The 26,506-nt window shown below is 42.1% G+C and overlaps 1 protein-coding gene across 1 annotated transcript in view; it reads right to left on the reverse strand.

Moving 5' to 3' along the window:
* Positions 1 to 26,506, reverse strand: part of stab1 (stabilin 1) — a gene marked incomplete at its 5' end in the record, with an annotated part of 59,741 nt that overhangs the window by 14,043 nt on the left and 19,192 nt on the right. The window contains 35 exons of the mRNA XM_079218251.1: positions 488 to 592; positions 2,525 to 2,674; positions 3,629 to 3,794; positions 3,878 to 3,934; positions 4,573 to 4,719; positions 5,650 to 5,739; positions 6,326 to 6,502; positions 7,032 to 7,091; positions 7,192 to 7,326; positions 7,996 to 8,142; positions 8,418 to 8,498; positions 8,744 to 8,791; positions 8,884 to 9,003; positions 9,723 to 9,794; positions 10,248 to 10,321; positions 10,563 to 10,688; positions 10,786 to 10,865; positions 11,079 to 11,124; positions 11,204 to 11,299; positions 13,194 to 13,389; positions 14,465 to 14,578; positions 14,795 to 14,848; positions 16,232 to 16,360; positions 17,312 to 17,446; positions 18,948 to 19,052; positions 19,420 to 19,521; positions 19,850 to 19,927; positions 20,892 to 21,003; positions 21,303 to 21,436; positions 21,852 to 21,899; positions 22,641 to 22,739; positions 23,437 to 23,532; positions 23,696 to 23,854; positions 24,510 to 24,603; positions 25,908 to 26,094. Coding sequence (XP_079074377.1) covers positions 488 to 592; positions 2,525 to 2,674; positions 3,629 to 3,794; positions 3,878 to 3,934; positions 4,573 to 4,719; positions 5,650 to 5,739; positions 6,326 to 6,502; positions 7,032 to 7,091; positions 7,192 to 7,326; positions 7,996 to 8,142; positions 8,418 to 8,498; positions 8,744 to 8,791; positions 8,884 to 9,003; positions 9,723 to 9,794; positions 10,248 to 10,321; positions 10,563 to 10,688; positions 10,786 to 10,865; positions 11,079 to 11,124; positions 11,204 to 11,299; positions 13,194 to 13,389; positions 14,465 to 14,578; positions 14,795 to 14,848; positions 16,232 to 16,360; positions 17,312 to 17,446; positions 18,948 to 19,052; positions 19,420 to 19,521; positions 19,850 to 19,927; positions 20,892 to 21,003; positions 21,303 to 21,436; positions 21,852 to 21,899; positions 22,641 to 22,739; positions 23,437 to 23,532; positions 23,696 to 23,854; positions 24,510 to 24,603; positions 25,908 to 26,094 — 3,819 coding nt within the window. The remainder of the gene's footprint in view (positions 1 to 487; positions 593 to 2,524; positions 2,675 to 3,628; positions 3,795 to 3,877; positions 3,935 to 4,572; positions 4,720 to 5,649; positions 5,740 to 6,325; positions 6,503 to 7,031; positions 7,092 to 7,191; positions 7,327 to 7,995; positions 8,143 to 8,417; positions 8,499 to 8,743; positions 8,792 to 8,883; positions 9,004 to 9,722; positions 9,795 to 10,247; positions 10,322 to 10,562; positions 10,689 to 10,785; positions 10,866 to 11,078; positions 11,125 to 11,203; positions 11,300 to 13,193; positions 13,390 to 14,464; positions 14,579 to 14,794; positions 14,849 to 16,231; positions 16,361 to 17,311; positions 17,447 to 18,947; positions 19,053 to 19,419; positions 19,522 to 19,849; positions 19,928 to 20,891; positions 21,004 to 21,302; positions 21,437 to 21,851; positions 21,900 to 22,640; positions 22,740 to 23,436; positions 23,533 to 23,695; positions 23,855 to 24,509; positions 24,604 to 25,907; positions 26,095 to 26,506) is intronic.

The raw sequence follows: 26,506 nt of genomic DNA on the forward strand, positions 1-26,506 counted from the left end.
AAAAATTCATCAAAAAAGAGAAATCAGAAAGGTAAACGGGGCTATAAAACCGTAAAATAATTAGATTAGTAAATTATTTAGCGAGAATCTTCAAAATGTTCTAAATGAATGAATTCATTCTGGGAGTAATAGAGGTTTGTACAATGATGATTCATGTTTCTGTGACAAACAATGTCTGTGAGATGCAGTCACAAATTTATTTGATGTGTTTTGTATTTGTTTTGGTGGGAGTTGCTGGTTCTCGCCAGTGTGACGTCTCCTGGTTCTGAATGTCTGTGTAAGTAGAACCTTTAAAAATGACACTGTACATTTTTTTTGTGGTTTTAAAAGATTTGTGTCTTCAGTAAGAACCAAAAGAAACACTGTTGGTTGTGGACTTTTCACAGGATTTGTCGTCAGTAAGAAAAATATAGAACACCACCAGTCGAAAACGTCCTGCACTTTCATTAATTGCAATCAGCTGCTTACATTCAGGAGGGAAACTCACCGATATTGATCTGGCAGTCATCTCCCTGCCAGCCCGAATTACAGGAACACTTTCCAGAACCTTCAATGCCTTCATCACACCTTCCATGCGACCCGCAGTTGCAGCCTGAAAGTGGAAAAACATGCTCAGCCTCCCAGACTGTGATCATTTAAAAAAGAATCTCACAATAAAGTTGTGCAGATGGAGGAGTTACGCAAGAGGTTCAGCAAGAGTCTGGTTACTTTTCCACACAGACAACGTTAGGCGATTGACAGTTGGAGCTCTTTGATGCTTTGATCGGCCTGAAACTTTCTTCGCTGAATTGTCAGTTAAGACGAGACAGAAGCGACCGTGTTTGAAAAACTTCGGAAAAGTCAAAAGGTAGAAGCCTGCCGACACAAAACATGAAGGTCGGCTTCAACTCCAAATCACAGAACTTCAAATTTCGTCTTGTGTGCTCTCAGCGAACGACGGCTTTTGAAACGTGAAGAAACATTCAGCAGTCGGTTCACTTTCTCATTCTGGATCAGTTTGGGATTAATTTAGTAACCGCAGCTTTGTTCCTCACTGCCTCTCGTTCACGCCTCCTGACTGGCGTCAACATTGAAAATTGATCGTTAAAAACAAAAACAACGTTGAAACCTGAACGGAAGACGATCGGCTGCTGTTCTGCTTCGAGACTCTTGAGTGCTGACAGCTGGCAGGTTTCTCCTGCGCTGGCAGCTCAACACCCAGCTGTGAGTGTTGATGCTCTGGTGACAGACTGCAGGAGAGCTGATGGGGGAAAGACTGTCTGCTGACCAGAATATAATTTAAGGGTTGCTGGTTGCTTTGAGGTGTGCGAGGGAGAAAAAAACACATTAACGAAGGACAGAGAAAGGTTCTCGTGTCCGTTGGGGTCTTATAGCCAGTGGGCGATTTGTTAATTTTGAACAGGGGTGATGGAGCTTCATAGGATCTAGTTTAGAGAATATTATAGATTCAAAACGGCAGTGACAGAAGGGCAGGATTTAGAGAATAAATTGCAGTTAAAAATCCTGCTTCAGCACCACGGACAGCGTCGGGGATTTATCGATACTCAGACCAGTTCGCCTGCTGATATTTCAGAGTCGTGGTCAGGGCCTCAGATTATAACTCACAATATATAACTAGAATAATATATTCAACTCCACAACCCGTCTACCCCGGCACTGAAAAGAAGGATGGCACCCTCCGTCATATCACCTAGTGCCCTTAGCGGCAGTCATAACCCTGCGTTAAGCGGTGACCTCGCCTGCTCATGAATGTGACAACACATCAAGGCCACTGAGGAACCACGCGGAGACAAGAAGTGTGAATTGGTAAGCGCTGCCTGCTTCATGTTTCTGAGATTGCTGACATTGAATATAACACTAAACCTTCTACTCACATCCATGGTTATAGATTGAGTAATAAAAAACAATTGAAATCTTTGTTACCTGACAGTAACTCTAATTTTATAAATAAGTGTTTCATGATGATATAATCTTCAACCGGTGAAAGTAGCAATTTTTTGGCCAATTCTTTCTAAGAACTATAACTTTATTTTTCTATCGTTCTAAGAACTATAACTGTCAACATACATAATTATTTCATAAAATGTTTATGTTAATCCAATAATCAAACAGTTTTCCAAACGTTTTAAGGTTGTTCCTCCACGGCGTATTCTGGACTCGTTACATGTTTTCTACACTCACACAGAAGAACTTCCATACCGACGACATGATGTGTGTGTGTGTGTTTGTGTGTGTGTGTTACTATGCACCGTGCGGACGGCACGTGTTAATTTGACTGGCAAAAGAATCATATATATGTGACCGATAAAGGATCAGTTTCAGTTGGGTTTGGATCTTGGAGAATCTGGGTATTAATCGACCTTTTAAAAGCAAAAACACGATGCAAAGAACTAAAATACATTCATATCTTATGATCATTTTGCTGAGAAAACTGCCCACATTACTTTATTCTGGTATATCACAAGCACAAAGTCTAACTTTTACTTTCAGTGGAAAACAAAACAGTGTCTTGTATTGGCTCTACCTGTGCAGTTGGGGCCATAGTGTGAGAAGGTACACAGTTCACAGGCTGCGCCTTTGAAGCCTTTGAAGCATTTACATCTTCCTGAAGCCTGCATGCCATCGTCGCAGGTACCGTGGTTACTACAAGGGGCCTCCAGGCCACCTGGACAAACTGAAAGAGGCGGAGTCAGTTGAGGACAAACAAAAGAGAAAAGGTGAGACGCAGAGTCAGTTGAGGACAAACAAAAGAGAAAAGGTGAGAGGCGGAGTCAGGTGAGGACAAACCAAATAGGAACAGGTGAGAGGCGGAGTCAGGTGAGGACAAACCAAAGAGACACACCGTCACTGTGCTCCAAACCAAACTGCTCTTCCTCATGGCTGACATTTTGATTTGTCAAACACAGGTGTAGCCAGTGGTGGAATGTAACGAAGTCAATGTACTCAAGTACTGTGCTTAAGTACACATTTGAGGTACTTTCCATGCATCTTTGTACTTCTCCCCCACTACATGTCAGAGGGAAATAATGTATTTTTTATCCCACTACATTTATCTATCTGTAGTTAGTTAACACATTTAGATTTTAGCACACAACACATATATGTTATTATAGTTTTAGTACAGCTGTGCAGTAAAACCTTACTTAAAGGTATAGTGTGAGCCCTTGCCAAAGGGAAAGCTCTGTATTTCTCATTATAACAGCGCTGTAGCGACATTCCTGCTCTGAGAACAACAGAAGAATGCAGATTGTTCTCAGATCATTTATAAACTTAACGCCGTTACATGAGCAACTAAGTCCCGTCAACCAACCTTGCTCACGCTCTTAGGCTTCTTCACAGTCTAGCAGCGTATTGCAGGTCTGTGACGAGGTGACAAGAGTGACTGATCCCAATTAAAGTGAAACTAGGTGTTGAAAGGATCAAAAAGAAAGCGATCGGCGACGAAAGAGCACAGCTAAAGGAGAAATCTATATTCAAGTGACCTGTCCTTTGTGCCACCCTTAAGACAACCTTTACATTAGTAATTCCACAAATAATGAGGCTCTGAGAATGAACACTGGAGAGTCCAGACATCTGGATTATATGAATGTCTGACAACAGGATCATCTTCCCTGTGTGGCTTCCTTACCTTGACAGTCTCGGCCGTAGTGGTTTTTGCAGCACTTTTTGACCCAGGAAGGAGACTGACAGACTCTCTTACAGCCCGCCATGCTGAACGGATTGTCCAAGGGGTACCAATGTGAGTGGCGCCGCCCGAGCGACGGGTGCCTGTTAAAACAAGGCTCCGTCTTTCCCTGGAAGAAGGCGGGACTTACAGTCATCTCGATGTATCGTACAAGCTGCGAATGTTCCGATTTGTTCTTTTATCAGATCTTACCGTGTCTTGGTGTTTGAAGCGGCAGGCTGGAGGGACGATGCAGTGTCCACAGCGAGCCTGAGACAGTTTAAGAAAGAAAGCTTCAGTCCAGCTTCTAGGACACAGATAAAGTCCTGACATCAAAATAATAGTCCCGGCAGTGTGGTGTCTGGATTGTAGCGGTAACTGTCATTTAACAAGCTTGTTAGCGCTGTCGCTGACGTGACTTCACAGTTTATTCAGAGGACACATGTATACCCCCGACTCCTGTCTCAAACCTGCCTGCAAAACATTTCTCTTTTGTAAATAACTATCTACTCTTGACAGAGAAAGTAAAATAAAAGCTAAAAAGTGACGATGGCTTCCTCCATTTTGAAAGATCAGCACTGCCAAGACATGAAGATTAACGCAGAATTAGTTCGGCCACACAAACAAATCCACACAGTAATTCCATTTACGCAGATTTGTGTGACCAGAGCTAATACTATAACTAATATCCCTAGTTTGCAGCTACACTGTAGCAGCACATTATGTATTAACTTGCAGTGTTTTGTACTTTCTGTCATTTGAATGTGTCTTAGCTTTGCTTTTGCTGTTGTTTCGCCAAAACTCCAAACATTCAAACATGTCCTAATCTCATCAGACTATTCAAGTAAAACAGGTAATAATAGTTTATACTACTAATAGTATTTAAGTAATAATTGTAGCACTCCTACAGAAGTGGTTCTGTTCTCCAGGCTGTCGCAGACCGCTCCCATGCCCGGTGGCTCCAGTAACTGGTCGATGCCGTAGGCAATGCCCTCTTTGAAGCTCAGGCAGCGTTCCACTACCCTGGCTGCATTCTCATTAAGCAATACAGCTCCCTGAAAACACACACACACACACACACACACACACACACACAAATCAATAACTTTTTAAGACGATCTGCCACAGAACCAGAACAGAATAAAACACATAAAGAGTTCCTCTGCTCTACATCTTTTTAAGCATGCCCGAAATCACAGCAGCTCCTTTGCTCAGTCCCCCACCCTCCACATATAACTTTGTTTGTTTTTGTTTTTTATGTGTTCTTCATTGTCAGACAGGTGGCACCTTGCATCAGTATGTGAATGACATGCAGCCTAAAAAACACTTTTAGTGGTCAAGAGCCTAGAAAAAAAGTGCTATTTTACTACATGTCCATTTAACATTTACTATTCCTATTTAGCAAAATGGGAGTTCAAACAGCATTTGGTTGCACAACCCTGTGGTACAATAATAATAATAGATGATCCTTGTAACCTTGAAGAAAAAAGAAATAGGAACTAAACAAGAACAGTGTGACGTTTACACCAGAATATACAACATGATGCAGTGAAGCAGTTTGTCTGTGTTATTACAGAAACATACTGTAATAACAATATAATAATATAGTTAGACAGTACAACATTTTAACATAATATAGTGTGATATTGTACAGTATAGTATAGTATGCAATATAAGATATAGTAGAAGGTACAATGTAATACTATAGCACAGCTGTATAATATAATTTAAAATGTAATATTGTATAGTAAATTATACCATAGTAAAGTATATTATGGTATAACGTAATATAATAATAATAATATTACCATAGTACAGTATATATTATTAAACAAGCCTGCTGTGTAAATCATCAATCAATTACAGTCTAAATCACTTCATTATAGCTCTTGGTTTATTGACATGAGTGTTTGTTGATAGCGACCATCGACCATCAGGAGTGTGTGTGTGTGCGTGTGTGTGTGTGTGTGTGAGTGATTTCTCACCACCAGGGTCTTGTCACAGTGGTACTTGATGGTGGATCCGTGCATGGTGCGGAATGTTGAGTATTTATCCGGCTGAGCGATACCCATCATCTAAAAACGCACACGCACACACACACACACACACACACACACACACACACACACACAGACACAGACACACACACACACACACTCATGATGCTGTCTTTCTAAAGCTACAACAGACTCTGTCTCTGCTCTTCATGCTTCACCTCCTCCTTTTGAAGAACAGTTTTAACAACTATTTTGATATCTGATTAATTATTTGAGTCTTGTTTGAGTCATCAACATTTACAGTTTTTTTTTCTTCTTATATCTTAAAGACGGATGTTCTAAATTGACATTTTTTGTGTTTGGAAATTGACATCTTGACTATTTTCAGATTTTTCTTTAATAGACAAAAGGGTTCATTTAAAAAAAATATTGAAACTAATAATAATGAATAACACACATTATAGTTCGTGACAGAACTACACAGGTGATTTTTTTTTTTTTTTAAATACTTGTTTTCCTTCTGGGCTGTAATGAACTTTTCATCCTTTCGGGGCCCGATTTAAAAAAAAAGAGGTTACGCTTGGAAGCCATCCTCCTACGGCCTTCTCCCTCCTCCTCCTCCTCCTCCTCTTCTTCCTCCTCCTCCTCCTCCTCCTCTTCCTACCTTGCTGTTGCGTATGATGTGAGCCTTCATTAAGGAAGCCACTTGGTCTCGGTGAGCGGGGTTGGAGAGCCAGTGCTGTCTTTCAGCTGGCAGGGAGTTGAGGGCCTTGTCTGTGGGCCAGAACACGGTGAACGGCTGATGGATGGACATCTGGAGCATGGGGAGTAACCCCACATCCTGCACAACGAGTGGACAGTAAAGATCACACAATCACATTGCACTACAACACAGAGGCTCCGCAGTCTGAGGACACAACATAACTGTTAACCAGAGGGAACTCAAGATAAATCTCAATATTTCAGCAAAAGGAAACTAACTAATAAAACAGCTATAAAATGATTTACTTCAGACAGACTGCCAGGCGGTGCTCTGGGTCAATAGGATTCCGGTAGTTGGTCCTCTGCTTGTGCAAATCTATTTGTGCGTTATATATTTGTCACATTTCCTGTGTGTAAAGGCCGTAAGTTGTAGTAACATTACGCGTTTTTGTGTTCTCGGCGAAAGAAAGAAGGTGAAACGTGAAGTGAAATTAAGGAGTTGGCATCCGGGAAGAGGTTGTAGGAGGTAGTGATAAAGGGAGGAAGAGATGTGTAAGTGGGGGAAGTGGATTCCAAAGTGACGGCAGAGGTAGTTGTAGGAGGTGGAGGAAGATGTAGAAGAAGATATCAAGCCAGGAGGTGCAGCATGTTTTTTTTTTAATGTTTACCTCCACAAGTTTGTAGAAGCGGCTGTAGCCATAAAACTCAGCTGCTGACGTGAAATTCATCTAAACAGAGAGAGAGAGAGAGATGGAGACGTCACGCTGGCTGTCTTTCAACCCTGATTGATCATCAATGGTTCATTTATTTGACGTAAACTCAACTTACCGTGTTAGACTGGAGAATCGGTTTGTCCTCCAGCCTGTATGGCGTCAGCAGCGTGTCGATGTGGTGAATGACTCCGTTAGAAGTGGTGTAATCACTCCTCACGATCCTCGATCGGTTGTTCACCCAGACTGAACCCTGCAGGAGAGGATGAGGCAGACAGGTAGGAGAGGTGGATCGTGAGACAGGTGAAGACATGGAGGCAGTTGGAGAAAAAGGGTTTTCAGCAATGTTTTGGAAGTTCACCTTCATCACATTCGCTCAAAGTTATATAAAGATATAGAGATTCAAAGCATGTCTAGGCTTTAAACGTGTTTAAGTTGGGCATTTTAAAATGAGAGTTTATGAGGATCGACTCGCTTTTAGAGCCTCAAGTGGCCATTTGAAGACCTGCAGTCTTTGGCACTTCCAAAAGGGTTTTTATCTTTCAGCCCCAGAAGTTGCCACTTAGGGGGGTCTTGACTAATAACGCTCACAATCATGTATTTCTTTGTGAGTTTTTTGTGATGTCGAGAGCAGTTTGGGCTCCGTGGCTGAAGGAGTTGGACAGACATGTTTGTACGATCGACTCCTGTCCTGTACTAACAGCACAGGATAACTTCTTCTGACTTTTAAAGTCAAAGTTTCACCAAAGTTTGACACCAAATATTTGCGCATATTCACATAACCTACCTGAGCAAATCCACTCATCATAGACATTTAAATTAACAGAATATGTTGCAAATCATCTCAAATACTGTTATGGCTTTATTTAGAAGAGCTGCCGTCCTCCACAAATAAATATGCATGTGTGTGTGTGTGTGTTACCTGCAGCAGACTGAAGTGCAGATTGTGTCCTGACGTAGCGACAACGAGTTTGGTGGTTTTGAGGTCACTCAAGGTCAAAACCTCACAGGAAACAATGTGGTAACGAATCAGGTCAGAGAGACGACCAGCCTGCTGCCATTTATCAACCTACACATGTACACACACGCACACGCGCACACACGCACACACACACACACACACACACGTCAATGAGGTAGATTTCATGCACTAGCAACCATAATCCAGTCTTATGACTCACACAAAAATTGACCTAATTATTAATTGATTATTAATGTGATTCTTCTTGTAAATGACGGTAGAGTTTTTCTCGGAAAGACAAGATAAACAAACAATCAAGATAAGTATGGCTATATCATTGTCATGACATTAGATCATTTAAAAACAGCAGATGTTGTACACACGGTGGAGTCTTTGTTTGTTTGCTCTACAGGGACGAAGACAGTAAACGGTCCATCGCCATGAAAACCACGAGTGTTGGATTTCTGAGGAGCACAAAGAAAACAAAGTGATCTCATGCGATGGTGGATCACGAAGGAAGTTCATAGAGGGGACGCTGAAAAGTTACATCAAATGCTTTTTATTTATTGTTAACTCTCCATTGTGCACAGATTGGCCAGCTGTTTTGTCCTGCAGTCGTATATTACAGACCATGTTTTTAATGAGCAGCATCAAATGAATAACTGGATGCAACGTTTTTATTGACTGTGTGGATTTCAGCATGACTCACCGATAACATTTGACGGAAGAAGACATTCTCTGTATTGCGGAACACCTCCTGTAAGACAGACAGACTTCCTGTGAGGGGGGAGGATGGGAGGACAGTTGTAGGACAGAGGCCAGGAGGAAGTCAGAAGTCATGTGACTCACATTGTTGGTGGTTCCCCGGCATTCGAGGCCATCGCCCACGTGGCCTCTGTAGCAGGTGCAGTTCCTCTGACCCTGACCCATGTACTCACAGCGAGCATGCACACTGCAGCCACCATTTCTCTGCACACACACACACACACACACACACACACACACACAAACAAACAAATGTAGCTTTCATTTCTGAAAAAAAGGACAGGCTTGGATGTTTCTGATTAGTTGAGTCATCAGTTAGTCTGTCTGCAACAAAGGTCTCGGCTCAATGCCGCACGAAGCAAACACTTCAAAAGTTAATAAAACATGCTCAGAGCAGCAGGTGGAGTTGAAGTGCGCTTTGACAATAGCCAATCACGTCAGCTCCTTGTTAACCATTTAAAAGCATGTCGCAGATCCATGAGCTGAGAGCTTCAATGGAGGAAACTGCAGGAGGAGTATCGTCCGTATTTGATATGCACAAACCGATCTAAAATGACAATTATACCTGTGCAATGGGGGCAATAACATGCAGTGCGTATTTTCTTCGCTCAATAATTAAATAGGTAGCAGCTAACTGTAATAATCCTGCTGCCACCACAGAATACATTTTGATTATCCAGATGAGCTGCGTTAAAGTTCAACACCCCAAAGGTGATCTCTGTAGTCCAAACGCTCTCCCTGTATAAACTGAGTGGACCAGCTCTCCGTCAGCTGATTTAAACAATCAATGAAGATACCCAACTGTGTGATCTGTTTTGTAAGAGCTGGTCTGCACCGGCAGAGATGCAAGTAAACAGGATTGTAATGACACAGAACAAAGTAGATGACTGCAAGAGAATCGGCAAAATGAGACATTAACATACCGTTCTGCAGGGGTTGACAGGGTAACAGAACCTCCCTGATCCTTGAAAGCCAATCCGACAACTGCAGGCCGTCTGGAGGCGATAACAGAGCAGACAGAGAAAACAGTCAAGTCAATAAAAGAGTCAATTACGAAATCCATCCGTTTCCTCCCCTCCCCTGTGAACAACAAATCAAATAACAATGTCTCCTTAACTCCAAATCACTTTTTTGAGCTGTAAACACATATATTGTTTCCGGAGGGAGGTGACTGTCATGAGAATATTGACATTTAAAATGCGTGTAAAACGTTCGTGAGCATGGAGATTGTGTATTAGATGTATTAGTGTGGATGTAGCTTTACTCGGCTTTACTTGGTCGGCTGTGTGAATGTATTTTCACTCAGTAAATCAACTTCAGAACTGAAGTTTACTTTAAAGAACGCCCCAGGCGCTATTGGACGAAAATGATACACTTCACCTGACCTGAACTGAACCGAGGCACTGAGGTACCATGATGCCTCAGTGCTGAATCAGTACGTGTCTCACCTTGTTGGGGCCTGTTCGGATGCAGTCTGCTGACTTGCTGCAGCCTCCATTGTTGACCAGACAACCGTCAACCTCTGTGAACACACAGCAGGTTGAGATACATTTTTATGACATCATGTGTAAAAAGAAAAGAAAATTGAGGGGGAACGCAAAACTTAATGCAAGAGAACACAAACAGATTCAGAGGCTCCATATTTAGAAACATTTAAGGCCTTAAATTAACAAAATGTAAGATATATATATATCGAGACTTTTCCAGGTCTTGGTAAGATGTCAGGAGGTTCAGGTGAGGGCTCAGTGGTCAGGACTACGTACCCAGACAGGCGACCCCGTCTCCAATGTACCCCTTTCCACAGGTACAGGTCCTCTCTCCTGCTGAGACCCTCAAGCAAACGGCAAATTTTGAACATCCACCGTTAGACCGGCTGCACAAATCCATCTCTGAGAGACACACAGACAGAAAAAGTGATCAGATTTGATATTTGTACAGGGTGTGTGTGTGTGTGTGTGTGTGTGTGTGTATTGTGTGCGTCTTTACCATTGCAGTAAGTTCCATTGCCTTCGTATCCAGCCACACACAGACATGCAGCAGCTGTACCCTTTGGTCCCGTTACACAGCTGCAGCAGAGGACACGTTTGATCAATACTTATGTTGATATATTCTAATGTATACATCGTATTCCTGCACCAAAGAGCTCCATTTAGTCCCAAACTATTTAAAACACATGAATGAGCCACACTGTTGCACTGGGTGACATGTTGTTTGATCATCATGAACACACAGACACACACACACACACACGCTTTAGAAAGAACAAAAGGAGGACTTACTTGGCGTTCTCGTCACATCCGCCTCCACAGGCGTCGTCCTTGATCTCTGAGACGCATCAGGCGATAGCAGGTTAGAGAACATATTGAGTTTGCTTACAATTTCACTGTGTGTGTGTCTTTCTTACCTATAGAGCAGGAAGCTCCTTTCCAACCTTTGTAACAAACACACTTGCCACTTCTTGCCAGACCGTCCTCACACTTCCCGTGGGTACACACACACTCTGCAAAACACACACATACACACACACGTTAACACCTTCCCAGAGCTCATGACCGTAAGTGAGGGGCGGAACGACGGCTCTGCCATCCGGTTCAGTTCCTTCTTCAACACAATCGCCCAGTTTAACGCCAAATGACGGGCAAACTCACAACGAATGGTTCTCTGCCAGTGAACTTGCACCCACTATTGTGCAAATGATAAAAACAGCGCAAACACCTCAATACATATTTTGCAGCTGAGTTACATTTTCACTGTTTTTGCATCCGATTGCGATCATCCATGTTGCAAAGTATAATATGTCAACCTGAGCCGGAGGTTTTAGAATGAGAGAGGTTCCATCTCAACCTTTAAGAGAGAGGAACGGGGGAATTGTGATCCCGAGATTTGTTAAAAGAGGGAGAGGGAAGAAACTATTTGTTTATTTTTACCGAATTCAAAATATGTGCAAATGAAAAGCACTGCAGCGCAGAGATGCTATTTCCTTAGCGGCGCGGTTCCAGTCGGGTGCTTTTTACCCGGTGCTCTTTTTGTCGTATTTGTGCCACAAAAGCTGCGCAACCTTTTTGTAAATTTTCCCCGTTCGGTTTCTTTGTTTCTGTCAGGATGAGTGTGTGTGTGTGTGTGTGCAAGTGTCTGTGTGCATGCGTGTGCGTTTGTGTGTGTGTGCGTGTGCGAGTGTCTGTATGTGCGTGTGTCTGTGTGCATGCGTGTGCGTTTGTGTGTGTGTGTGGGAGTGTCTGTGTGCATGCGTGTGTGTTTGTGTGTGTGTGCGCGAATGTCTGTGTGTGCGTGTGTCTGTGTGCGTGAGTGTGCTTGTGTGTGTGTGTGCGCGTGCGAGTGTCTGTGTGTGCGTGTGTCTGTGTGCGTGTGTGTGTGCGCGTGCGAGTGTCTGTGTGTGCGTGTGTCTGTGTGCGTGAGTGTGTTTGTGTGTGTGTGTGGGAGTGTCTGTGTGCATGCGTGTGCGTTTGTGTGTGTGTGCGCGCGTGCGAGTGTCTGTATGTGCGTGTGTCTGTGTGCATGCGTGTGCGTTTGTGTGTGTGTGTGGGAGTGTCTGTGTGCATGCGTGTGTGTTTGTGTGTGCGCGTGCGAGTGTCTGTGTGTGCGTGTGTCTGTGTGCATGCGTGTGCGTTTGTGTGTGTGTGTGGGAGTGTCTGTGTGCATGCGTGTGCATTTGTGTGTGTGCGTGCGCGTGCAAGTGTCTGTGTGTGTGTGTCTGTGTGCGTGAGTGTGTTTGGGTGTGTGTATGGGAGTGTCTGCGTGTGCGTTTGTGTGTGTGCGTGGGAGTGTCTGTGTGCATGCGTGTGCGTTTGTGTGTGTGTGTGTGAGTGTCTGTGTGCATGCGTGTGTGTTTGTGTGTGTGTGTGTGCGAGTGTCGTATGTGCGTGTGTCTGTGTGCATGCGTGTGCATTTGTGTGTGTGTGTGAGTGTCTGTGTGCATGCGTGTGTGTTTGTGTGTGTGTGTGTGTGTGCGCGTGCGAGTGTCTGTGTGTGCGTGTGTCTGTGTGCGTGAGTGTGTTTGGGTGTGTGCGCATGTGAGTGTGTGTGCGTGCGTCTGTGTGCGTGTTCGTGTGTCTGTGTGTGTATGCATGTGTGCGTGCGTGTTCGTGTGTCTGTGTGTATGCATGTGTGTGTGTACGTGTGTGTTTGTGTTTCTGTGCATGTGAGTGTGTGTGTGCGTGTGTCTGTGTGTGTATGCATGTGTGCGTGCGTGTTCGTGTGTCTGTGTGTATGCATGTGAGTGTGTGTGTGCGCGTGCGTGTGTGTTTGTGTGTGTCTGTGTGCGTGCGTGTTTGTGTGTATGTGCGTGTGTGCATGTGAGTGTGTGTATGCGTGTTCGTGTGTGTCTGTGTGTGTGTGTGTGTGCGTGTGTGTGTGTGTGTGTGTGTTCGTCTCACTGGAGGAGCAGTTGACTCCGTATCGGCCCGGCTCACAGTCCTCGCACGCGGTGCCGTGGAAACCCTCAAAGCAACGGCACTCCCCGTTGCCGTCGTTACCGTCCTGACACTCCCCGTGATTGGAGCACCAGCTGCCGACGCCTCCGGGGCATTTGAAGCACTCGTGGCCGTAGTAACCGGGGCAACAGGAGTGATCCTGCAGGACAGACATCAGACATCATGTTCATCATTATTATTATTATCATCATCATTATTATTATATTTATTATTAAGCTCTTTTCAGGACTGGAATCTGTAACAGATGTCTGTTTAAATTGTGGTTTTTGGCCTTAACAGGGCATCAGTCGACCATATTGGAAAGAGCCACAATTCTCTGATGTTTGTCAGCAGCTAACCCAGCTGGACAGTAATGATACCAACAAAGAAGAGTCTTTACAGTTTACATGACTGCCATACAAGAGTAATTAACATGCTAACAGTCCCACCGAGGTAGAGATGTCCTCTTACAGTAAAAGTACACTTTCAACAATCTGCATGAATATTTTATCGCAATCTTAAGTGACATACAACGTTCTGTGTCACAGTGTCACACTCGGATGAGAGCGGACGCTGGCGCACAGATGGCAGCCGCTTCTCCTTCCTTTTTTTATTATTAAATACAATTTATTAATATTTATTAATATTACAAACAAATGTAATAATGTGTTTGTTTTTTTAAAGATAAAATCATCAAATCAATCAAATTAAAAACAAATAATCTAAAACTAAAATTGGTTAAAAGTAGTTAGTTTAAGGTAATATAATATCATTTAATAAAACCATTATAAAATATAATACAAAATAATAAAGTCCGTATTTAAGTTTCATTTGAGGGTTGTATTAGTAATGCCCTGTATTTACCTGATTATGTGAAAGGATTCTCATTGAAAATGTCTGTTTAAAAAAATTAACACTACACACTAACACCAGCTAATTGTTGCCGGTATAGTGGTAGCATTTGCTTTCATTAGAGCAATAATATTAATACTAGTTTAAGTTCCATTAACAAAACCGTAGTCAAGAATATTTCAGGCCAGCTGGACTTGAGACAAAAGTCAAAACAAGAGTTGAAAACAGAGTCGACACCGAGTGAACAGTGACAGTAAGAAGAGTCTGTTCAGAGCCAGTTCTCACTACCCAACGCAAACTACAGCGCAGAGTAGTACTTATCACTGAGTACTCAGTAGTAGTTATAGTGGTAGAACTACAGTGCCAGTAGGAGATTAGCAGACCGTGGTTGTTCGAAGACATTTCGTGACACATCCTGGCACCGACTTCCTCCTGAATCCGACTCGCTTCCTGTATTTACAGTTGGATCGCATGTTGGCCGGAAACTGCTCTTTGATCTGCAGCAGAAACACAGCAGAAACCCAAACCGAGAGCTGTGACAGAACACAGGCACCTACAGACCGAAACACTGCACATCGACAAATACAACTCTGACTTCATCTCCAACCTGCTCAAAAAGTAAACATGCGACACGTGGAAACAGATTTCTTCTAGCTGCACAAGTTATTATGTTATTATGTCCACCTCCATGTGAACTGTAACAGTTTTCTTACTGGTTTGTAGCTATACATGCATCGAGGTGGTCCCTCACAGTCTGAGCACCTTCCCTGGAGACAAGGACAGAGAAGGAGGGACAGAGGGGTGAGAATGAACAATTTAGATGTAAAAAAGCAAAACAATTAGACATTCCCCAGCCAGTAAATACATTCATATCTGCTTTAAAAAGTAAAGTATAATGTGTTTGATAACAAATGTGATTCCGACAGCATCTTTCGTCCACAGCAGCTTTACTCCCTATAATAAAAACTTAACTCAAACTCAAAGCAGCGCAACAAACGTTAACTATGCGTCTCCTGATTTCCTGTTAATGACACCAGGTTGCAGCTAAAGAACCACACACATCAGCCTGGTGGGTTATAACTCTGTATGCTGCGTGTTTATGTGGCACACATCAGATTACAGCAGACTCAAAGACCCTGTGCATCAATCTCTCCTTTCCAATTTTCTTTTTGGCAAGTGGCATTTAATGTTTTATTTTTGAAAATGCATTGGTGTAAAACCCTCCTGTCACATCAATTATGATGCAACGTGATGTGAGATGCAGTCAAATTAAAACTGATACAGCGTCTGACGGATGTGGTCGCACGAAAACAGCTTCCACAGCATTTTTTATAATCCATTTATAAAACGGAGAGCTCCAGTGATGGATTATGATCGTCTGAGACACGTTCTAACCTTAAGTAAAATACTCTGTGACCTCTTTACAATAGTAATGTAGCGTCACCGCGACAATTCGTCAACTATTCTTTCAGAATGTCAGATCATTTCTTTTGTGAATTTTGATTTAATAGGTGCGCTAAGCATGGATAAGTGGTTGAAGGAGATGGACAGGACAGAAGGTAACGCTGTGACTTCAGATCTAGCTTGTGTGTTTTTCTCTGTAGCCATGTTGTCAAATGCAATATCATTTTTGTGACCGTGTAGCTTGGTTTCTGCTAAATACGCTGCAGAACAACATTGCCTGGTGGATGAATGATTATTTGTCATTAATAAATTATTGCTTTTTGTTGTTGCCGTGTGTTGTTTCTTAATAAAGCCTTGCCAGGTTCATGTAGTAACCGTTTCATAAAAGCAATAAGCCACTTGAGGCCGTGATTCACTGGGATTTTTCAACAGCTGAGGGGCACTGTAAGGCGCGACGCAGAGCGAAGTGACTTATTGCTTAATTATATCTTCATTCTGCAACATAACTGTTAAAAAAACAACACCAACTGCCTCTGGCTGCAGATAAGTGGTGATGCATCCACAACAATATGATTTTCTGGAGATAGCGGTTTCTTTATTTGTCGTCATACTCATCACCTCAGTGGTTTCAGAGCGATGAGAGCATTCACCTCACCCTCTGATCTATAGTCTCATTTTTCTGTCATTCTCTCCATTAATTCATTCATCCCCCTTTTCCATCCATCCGTCACTCCCTCCGTCCTTACGTTGACCTGCAGGTTGACCTGCTTGCTGCATCTGTTGCGTTGGGTTTTCAGGACCTGAGGGAGGACGATGATGACGCCGTTCTGCGTCTCAGTGAAAGTGCCGTTAAGAGGAACATCGTTCACAGCTGTCTGGAGGAAGAGAAGCAAGTCAGACTCTTCACTCTTCCTGACTGGTAAAGATGTAAACGTTAGAGGACCATATTTTGTGTTTGCATGTTTTAAACACATAAACGATAAATCTTTTATGTTTCACAAAAATTCTCATCTGTCAAATTACGCCGTGAGTTTTTCAGATTGATTTCCTTGTTTTCAGTCATCCATCGGTCTCAGTTCGCTTCTCTGACTAGAATTATCTCTAACTCTGAAGCTTTAATTTCAGTCCACGTTTTGGTATCATCACCTAATAATGCATGAAACTCTCGCTGGTGATCATTCATCATAGAATTACTGAAAAGCATTTTATTGACAATCACTGTTGTCATAAAATCAAACTCAGTAAAAAACATTGACCTTGTAAAAAGGGTAATAATAGTTTACTTGTGTCTATTTTGCGGTTCTTCAGCTGAATCGAATTCAACTTTGATCAAAAATAAATGTGTCTACAAGTCCACGGATGGATAATTTCTCTGCATTTTGATTTTCATAGAGATTAACTGAAACGTATGGCTGCCTGGAAAGAAATCAATCTCAACTTTTGAGCCGCGACACATTTTCTACAATAAAAACATCCTGCGGCACACCAAGAACCAAAAAAGGTATAAAATGTCACATTGCAGCATAATACAGCATATATGGTAGGTAATTATTTCGCTACCTACTAGCATGGAAGAGTAGTTAATAACTCGGCCAGCCACTATATTGCAGGCTCAGACGCTCAACAATGGAAAAGTATTTGCGGCAACTAAATAATATTTTTTGGGACAGATTAAGTGAAATTGGATATTTTCCCACGGCACACCTGACGATCTCTAACGGCGCACTGTGATTGAAAACACTGCTCTAATTAACAGACAAGTCTTCAGTGTTCTGTTGTGAAGAGCTTCTGGAAGGTTGGTCACATGACCGTCCAGCTGTTGTTACCTGGTTCTTGTCGTTTAAGTGGAACTGGACCTGGTAATCGCTGCCCAGCAGTGTGCTTTTCAACGTGCCGTCAGACAGGTGGTCAGGGAAGAGCAGCTCATTGAGAATCACGTGGTACTTCAACACATCAGAGTCCTGGACAAACAGACAGACCGAGGAAGTGGGTTTAAGAATAATCAATCTCAGAACCCTCGTCAAAATCATCATCGGACGATAGGAATCCCATATTGCATTTTGTCGTTCTGCCTCTTCATCTCTCAACGCAGACTGTTTCTCTGCATTCAACCAGAGACTGCTCCAACGTGATTGGTCAATACTACTGAGGCTACCAGAAAGCCTCCAATACTAACATCTTGTCCCGCTGTTGATAGAGATTAAAGAGCAATAGTTATAATATAATAGTGGCCCAAATCTCTGATGTCTGTTGTTGTGCTGATTGGTAACAGTGTTCATAGTTGGAGAAAACTACGGACCAATCAAAACTTAATTATGTGGAATTAAGAACGAGGACGTCTTCTTCATGAGCCACAGAAATGTCTGAGTGTGGATGAGATGTTTACAGTCAAGTTAAAGAAATAAATCAACGTATTTCCATCATTGACATAACCTATTGACCTATTGGCCTCATTCCATGGATACAATGAATAGATAGACATACTGAAAAAAAAGGGATATTGGGAAAAATGGGTTACATACGTAACACCGCATAGCCCTGATTTTATTTTCATAAATCAATGAATACACAATAGAGAACAGATCACTCCTTAGTTATACATTGTTTTTCTTTTTGTTTATTGTTTCATTCCGTTTCTTTTTGTTGTCTATTCTGTTTTTCACCTCTTGTTCTATATGTGTATAACTAATATGAGCATCATCAAAAAAGTCAATTGTCTGAAAAACATCTGTAAATGTCTGATTGATGCTTACTACCAATAAAAAAAGAATTAAAAAAAAAAGTTGTTGTTTGTGTTTGATTGACAGCAGCTGGCAGGCAGCCAGAATGTCGGTAACACCTTAGTGAACGAGAGACAAAGTAAACAAACCTGCTGCGTGGCCTTCATATCATGTGCAAACAGCCTGTTGTCAGTGGTATTGAACAGTCAGGACAAACCAGCTAAAGAGATTCATGCAGGTACGCATACATGCTGCTTAATGTGCTGCAGCTCAGCCGCTAACTCTGCACTTTTCCCATCTTAATGTTTATTTAGTAGCTTGTTCAACAAGCTGAGCTGCAGGACAAGACGTGTGTTGATGTTGGAAGTCAGGTGGGAAGGTGACTTTAGTAGGAAACAGTCTGTGGCTCTGCAACTGCTGTCTGGCTCAGTGTGACCATCTGATTTGACTGTGATAGAAAGCTAATGCTGCTGCTTTATGCAGATATGGTTCAGAATTAAGCGATTTGATTGGCTGTATAGAAACTTCTCAATTCACGTTGACGGAGAACTAACGGTATTTAAGGATCATCATGAAACCCAAAAAATATACATTTCTCTTTTTAGGTATCAGATCTTTTTCCTAAAAAGAGAACACGTGATTTAAAGAGCAAGCGTTCGTGCTGCAGCATCCAGTTTTATGTTATTTTGATCACAGTGGAGGGTTTTGCACGCCAGCACTGGCTCATGTGATCTGGACCTACCAGGAGGGAGGAGTTAGTCCTGCTGAGGTGCTGCCTGATGGCATCATCTGTTGGCAGCAGGAGCGTGAAATCTAACACACCCAGCTCACCTGACAGATTGTACATCTGTGAACAAAAAAAGATTCAAGATATTTGTATTGCCATATGCACAGATAACAGACAGTTACTCCGTACAATGAAAAACGTATTTTGCTAAGTCCTCCTTACACACAGAATTACAATAAACTAAAAAACAATTAGAATTAGAATTAAGAATACAAAATAACATTGCTAGAAATGCTAATACTATAATATATAAAATAAGGCACAACAATATGAAAACAGTATTGCGCAATCAGTATAGAGTTAGTGTATAAAGTGCACTCTGCATTGCTACAAATATATCAAGTATGTAGTACATACACACTGAAACATACAAAAAAACCTAATGAGGTTGAATTCAGACAGAGAAACAGGCGGACAGATATCCTACCAGAGCGTACTGTCTGAACAGAGTGAAGGAGGAGGAGGAGTTGAGGAAGGCCATCAGGTTGGGCGGCTCGGGGGGGAGATCTAAGAGGGATGGAGCCAGAAACTGCTCACACCCAAACAAACACAAAGACAGACTGAGTTTTAGTTCATTGAACCAAAAGGAACATTTTACCCACAAAATATCTTTTATATTGTATTTGAGGTCGAATTGAATTCTCTTGTAATCTACCTCCTGATCTAATGAATAGTCCTCTGCTGATGAAATACTTTGAACAATTATATCAAATGACAAATTCCTTCTCACTCAGAAATAAGGAAAACCTTTGAGGATAATGTTGTCTGACAGTTCAAACTAGCTCCACCATCGGTGAAGCGCTAAGAACCAGTATGTTGTTTTCTCCACTGAGCGTCCTGGTTGTAAAGACTCTTACCCGGTCTATGATGTGGATGTAGCCATTGATTGCAGGCAGGTTGTGTGTGAGGATGGAGGAGTCTCCAATGTGCAACACCTGAAACAAAACGACAACAGATAAATAAAGTGTGCAGTGTTTCCCATTCATTGATTTATTTGTGGCACTGTAACACTGATTGCCAAATTTAGATTTTCTACTTCATTAGTACCATATCTTTCCCTGATAATGCTACATTTTGAACAACAAATCTGTGTTGAAATGCGAAGGATGAGAGCTAGTTTACGTTAACTGTTAGCTGTTAGCAGCCGGTAAGCACAGGCCTGCACAGAGCTGACAGCTAAACTTTAACAGGAGGTGCCATTGAGTTGCATGATGACGCATTCAAATTTGATTTTCAAAAGGGTAAAGATTCTAAAATGATCATGATGTGTTCAAACATAATCTTGTAACATTTTGTTTTGTGTGAGAAACTTGAATAAATTGCAATATAAAATAGATAATAGAGCGGGAATTATGACCTGTTTAACTTAGTTACACAAACCAATAAGCAAATAGTTAGAAATAAGTGTATGTTGAAGTACATGGGAATTAATTTAATATCATTGACTTTAGTTTCTCTACCATTGGTGTCCTATTGGTATAAAGAATCAAGGAATTTCCCTTGCATTGGCCACGACTATCTAATTTCTGACCCCGGCAGATCCACCGTCACACAAGGAAACACTGCTGTGTGCCTATTTAACTCTGAACTAGGCCTGCAAATATATGAGGTGTGATAACTTTGACAGAGTACCAGACACTCTCAAATTACATGCAATTAATGTCTGATTTGCTGAGGCGGCAGGTCATTAGTGCACACATTTTTCTGAGCTCAGGAGGTCAGAAAATAACTATCCTGCTGCAAAGACATATTCAATCACAATCAGCGCTTCACAAAGGAACCCGGCACTAAGAACGACGTGGAGAATTTTACACACAAAACTGATCCTCGCAAATTGCACAAGTTTTCGTAAATCCACCAAAATGTGAAGTCTGTCTGTAACGACTCCCCCATTCTTACCCCGCTGCTGTTGCTGATCTCCCAGGAGGTGGAGGGGTTCAGGGTTGGCAGGCTGCTGCCCACCATTCTTTCCAGGTCTTCTAGAGAGTAGAGCCCTGGTATGATGAGGGCGCTGCAACCAGAGAGAGAGAGAGAAAAGGAAATGGTTACGACTTCACTGAATACAACTTGATCCTGGGATATTGTGACTGTGGCTTCAAGCCTAAATGATCTGTGTTTCATCCAGTTTAAAGCTTCACAGGTGAGAAGTGTCAAAAAAGTATTTACACCATGACACAGAAACTTCCTGATAATACGTCCCAGTGTTTCGTTAAACCAATACAACACAACAATAAAACTGTTGTTTTGAACATCTGATGATGTTATAAGATTAGCGACACACGTGAGCAACGTGTTGGCAAGGCGACTGACCGCAAGAAGTGAGGCATGTGGTGTCTGCTGGACCAGAAGGACTTCTGATCATTAGTCGTGTTCCTCATCGCTTCACTGGACGGAACCAAAATTGTGAAGTTCCCATCCAGGTCCTCAGAGAGGTGTCTGTACCTCTGACACACAGACACAGACACACAGACACACAGACACACACACACACACACACACACACACACACACACACACACACACACACACACACACACACACACACACAAATACAACTTCTATTATCTTTAGTGTTGAATCATTTGTTAAAACAATGACCAGTCATATTACTACAGTAAGTACATTGAAAGGAAAAGTTGTACAGCCTTTTTTATGGTTTTGGCTCATTTAACATACCAGCAGGCGGTTTCAGTTAATTTAGATTAGACTAAATAACTTTATTAATCCCCACCTAGTGATCTAGTTGTCTTTGTGTGAACGTAGTGTGATAGTTATGTTAGAACGACAGGATAAACCACACAGCACAAAACTTGAATAAGTGAGTAACTACAGCAAAGAGCAGTGAGTCTTTTTACACACCTGAGCTATCGAGGAGAAAATGGCCAGCTTCGGGTTCATGTCCAGCTCCTACAAACACACACACACACACACACACACACACACACACACACACACACACACACACACACACACACACACACCGTTATTGTAGTATTTAGTTTGTCTGTGAACTGTAGACGAATCTGGGTTGTAGAAGCAGCTTCTTATCTTTCCCTTCCTTCTATAAAAATGACAAACATCACAGGCGATCGAATCAGCTGCTGTTAATTCTAACAATAATAACTTGATGACAGGCCACACGGCTGCTGTCAGGTTTGTATGAGCTCTGCAAGTGTGTTTTCGTAGTTCCAACCAGACGTTTTCACATCAATTTCTGGAGTTGCATTCTACCAGTTTCACTTTCATTGATATCATATCAAGAATTGAAGCCAATTAAGCTAATAGTTTAGAACCAGGACCTCCATTATGCAGGTTGAACTGCATGTGTTAAATAAGGTGCGACAAAGTCAGTAGTATTTCAATGTGTCAGATACGTATTTAATTAACATTTTATATCTTCCGCTGCTACGTAAATGTAAGTAATGGACTTGGTATTGGCAGATAACCAATATTTAAGATTACATTTTGGGGCATTTAGCCTACATTTGACAAAGGAGTGTGAAAATGGGGCAGAGAGAGAGATGGGTATGACATGAAATAAACCTTAACAAGGCGCTCCCAGATGAACAATAAGGACTCTGAACCGGGGCCAAAAAAGAAGGTTTTGGGACACCCCCTATTAAGTGTCATACTGGTCCAAATACTCACATCCACCAGTGACCCGAAGCAGATGGATCCATCTCCAGCGTAGCCGTCAGGACAGGTACAGGTGTGAGCCCCACCATCCTTAGAGTAGACACACTTTGCCTGATAGAGTACGCAGCAGAAAGGAAACATGGGAAAAACTGAAGCCATTACACAACACTAATCAAATCTCTGTTCTCGTGTTTTTACAAATGAGTTTACACTCATAACCCAAGTTAACATGTTGCACAAGATTTTCTTCAGATGAAGAAGAATCAGAACTTAAATGTCTGCACGTCTGGAAATTGTATGCAAAAAATTCACAGATAAATGATGTTCAGGTAACTGTCTTGTCTGTCTTGTGAGGTCACAGTGACATTGTTCCACCTAATTCTAATCAGTTCATCCTCGAGTCCAGGTGGAGGTTTGTGCAGATGTAATGAACTTCCCTGCAGGCGTTCCTGAGAAATCACATTCACCAGAATGGGGTCACGGTGACCTTGACCTTTGAGTTTGAGAGGGAATTTCCCCAGCGGTGATAATGATGTGCAGCATTAATGCTTTGAGCACCACAAACGAGGTACCTCCATTAAGGTGGAGGCAGAACTCACATTGTACGTGTTTACTTTTGTTTGGACTCAAAGACGAGCGCTTGAAAAGTAATTTATTTGGAAAGTTTCAACAGGTTTGTGGTGCTTCTTTCAACGTGTCGTTTTGCTGGAGACGTGTTTCACAAATAGAGGTGACGAGTGTAAAGTTAGCATGACGCAACCTTTAAATCCTCAATGAATAATGTGTGTGTGTGTGTGTGTGTGTTTACCAGGTCATGGCAGCCTCCGTTCTTCTTGAGGCAGGGGTTAACGATGTCACACACAAAACCGTCCCCCATGTAACCTGTTTTACAAATACACTCACTCTGCAAACACACAGACGGATAAACAGACAAACAGTCAACAGACAGCTAACAGTCTTCCACAATATATACAGTCAGACAGCTATTAGTAACTAATTACTAAATGAATAGACAATAGAAGATGATGAGAATAAAATAGATCCATCCTTAATTGTTAGTAACTGACCTGTCCAGGTCCGATGTGGTTGCATTGGGCGTCGACGGCGCAGCCTCCGCGACTCTCCAGCTGACAGTTGTTGATCTCCACACACACTATGTCTTCCAACTTCCAACCCTCCATACACAAACACATCGATCTACCTGGACTCAGAAACACACACTGTGCCTGCAGAGAGGGAGGGAGAGAGAGGATGTGTTATAAAGTAGATACATCTTCAGTTTTATAAAGATTTCAGGTTAAATATTAAAGGGTTTGCAACCAACACACCACAGAAACTGGCAGTTTATCAATATTATATATTGGATATCTGCTGATTAATACATTATAAAAAGTCATTAAAGTCATTATAATGTTAATTGAGAAAAATAATTGCTCTGTAAAGAAGAGATTCATTTAAAAAGGAGAAGATTTGTATCTGTTTAAATGGGGTCACACAACTTAAATATTTTAGTTTTGCCATCATTGTTACCAGAACTACTGGGAGATGTATCAGACGCACAAAGAAAACTAATAATAATAATGCTGTCTTTCTAAAGCTACAACAGACCCTCCTTCTGCTCTTCACCATTCACCGCCTCAGTTTTAACAACTATTTTGATATCTGATTAATTATTTGAGTCTTGTTTGAGTCATCAGCATTTGCTGTTTTCTTTGTCTTATCTTAAAGACGGATGTTGTAAATGGACATTATTGTGTTTTGAACTGTTTGTTTGGAAAAGAAATCATCTTGGGTTTTGGAAAACTGTGATTGACATCTTGACTATTTTCAGATTTTTCTTTAATAGACAAAAGGGTTCATTCAGTAAGCAGTAAGTCTCACATTGGAGGGGCAGCCCCCACGCTCGCGCTCCAGACAGGGGTTGATGGAAGTACAGGAGTGACCGTCACCCTCATATCCATCCCGACAAAAACACCTGGTGCAACACACACAAACAAAGATCTTGATTAACAAACTCAGCAGCAGTGAAAGTTAAGTGTTGAGTGACTCGTGTTGTTCATCTGCCAAACACTGCTGACAGATTCTGTTTATTCTGATGAGAACCCCAGAAGAGTTGAGCGAGCAGCAGCGGTCCAGGAGCCTCCGGAGTGAGGATGACGCGGAACAAAAAGCTAGAGCTGCTATTTTTGGTGAGAACGACACAACCGGGTTTCTCTCCAACCGACAGTGTTGTTGTGGTGCTTGACAGGTCTGAGAGGAAAAGATGTGAGGTGGTTCCTAGACATCGCTTTGAGATATCTGCCTGGCAGGAAGAGAATCCTCCACCTTAAGGTTGAATAATTCAACATTTATGTTTACGTTAGCTCGCTTTAAGAGTGGGATGGAAACAAGACGCAGGCTCTACGTACGTTTGATAGTATCTTCTCATATATATCTTTTTTTCTTATGAATATTTCTTTGCAGTACTTGCTTTTATATCCATTTTTTTGTTGTTGTTATTCACCAGAACACGACAGCTGATTCCTAACATTAATCCCAGAGACCAGGGGTGTAAAGTGGGGGTAACTTCCAACCAAGTAACTTCTACCACCCTTCGTTCCAACCGCACCCATCTTCTAACTCTGCCTTCATTTTGATCTCAGCAACACACCTGTACAGTTTGGTGATGGCAAATCGGGTCAGGGGCGCAAAGTGGAGGGAACTATAGCTCCCTTTTCACTTCCTACCCACCCGCAGCTACCTGTTGTCACAATGTTGGTTTTGATTTAGTTTGCTTCCTGTTTTATTTTGAATTTCCCTGCCTCTTCACTTCACTTCCTGCCTTTGTATGTTTTCCCGCCCTTGTGATTGTCCCCTGATTGCATCCTCCTGTGTCTAATCACCTGCACCTCCCCAGTGTATTTAAACACTATGTCCCTGTCTGTCTGTTGGTTTGTCTGCTTTGTTCCCTGCTACCTGTATGTATCCCTTGTGCTTTTTTCAGATTTTCCTGGTTCATGTGAAATTGTTCCTGTTTTTTTTGGGGGGGGCAGTTACCCATTTTCAGAGCGTTTGTGTTGGACATTTATTTTTTATTTAAATTCAATGTATTTGTTCCCCGCGTCTATCTGCATTTGGGTCTATGACCTGTTGTCTTTTTTCCCCACCTGTAAGGTATTGTTGCTGCATGTGACGTTGTTGCACTGACAAAATCTGACAGAAACACAAACATCTGGCTAAGTATTCAAAACCGCTTCTGAATCAACACTGTCCGTCGTAATAATATTAGCAGTATCGTACTTGGTATGCAGTCCGCTGAGTTTGCAGTATGCGTCCATGTGACAGTGTTCCTTCAGTCCGTCAGAGTTGCACGCCATGGCCCTATTGTCACAGTTGTCTCCGGAGAATCCTTCCAAACAGGATCCTCTCCGACACACACCACCGCTGCCTGGACGGTTATCACACACACCGTGGACACAGCGACACTCTGCAGACACAAACACACATTATGTGAAAAGCTACTCAGTCACAGCAGTAGAACAATGTCCCACCAGGCTAAAAACACCTTGTTCACAATTTATTTTCGATATGCAGCCTCTTAGTCAGTTACAGACTGCTGTCAGATGTACACACCTCAACACTACACTTCAGGATGCAGTATTATAATCCAATGAAAATGTGGCAACAGGAGGTAAGACAATCATGGTCCCCAGAGGATGAATCCTACCGACTGTGGTGATCCCCTTATCTTTCCACTCGTGCCGCCATGAGGTTGATATTTATGGTTGACAACTTTTGGGTACATGAATTTAAGTAACTATGGTGATACTTTTTCTCTGGCTCCATCATTAGGTCAAAATTTCACTTTGGTTTATAACCAAATAACTGCAGACTTCCCA

This window comes from Taurulus bubalis (genome assembly GCF_910589615.1).
Source record: "Taurulus bubalis genome assembly, chromosome: 5".
In the NCBI taxonomy this organism is placed as follows: Eukaryota; Metazoa; Chordata; class Actinopteri; order Perciformes; family Cottidae; genus Taurulus; species Taurulus bubalis.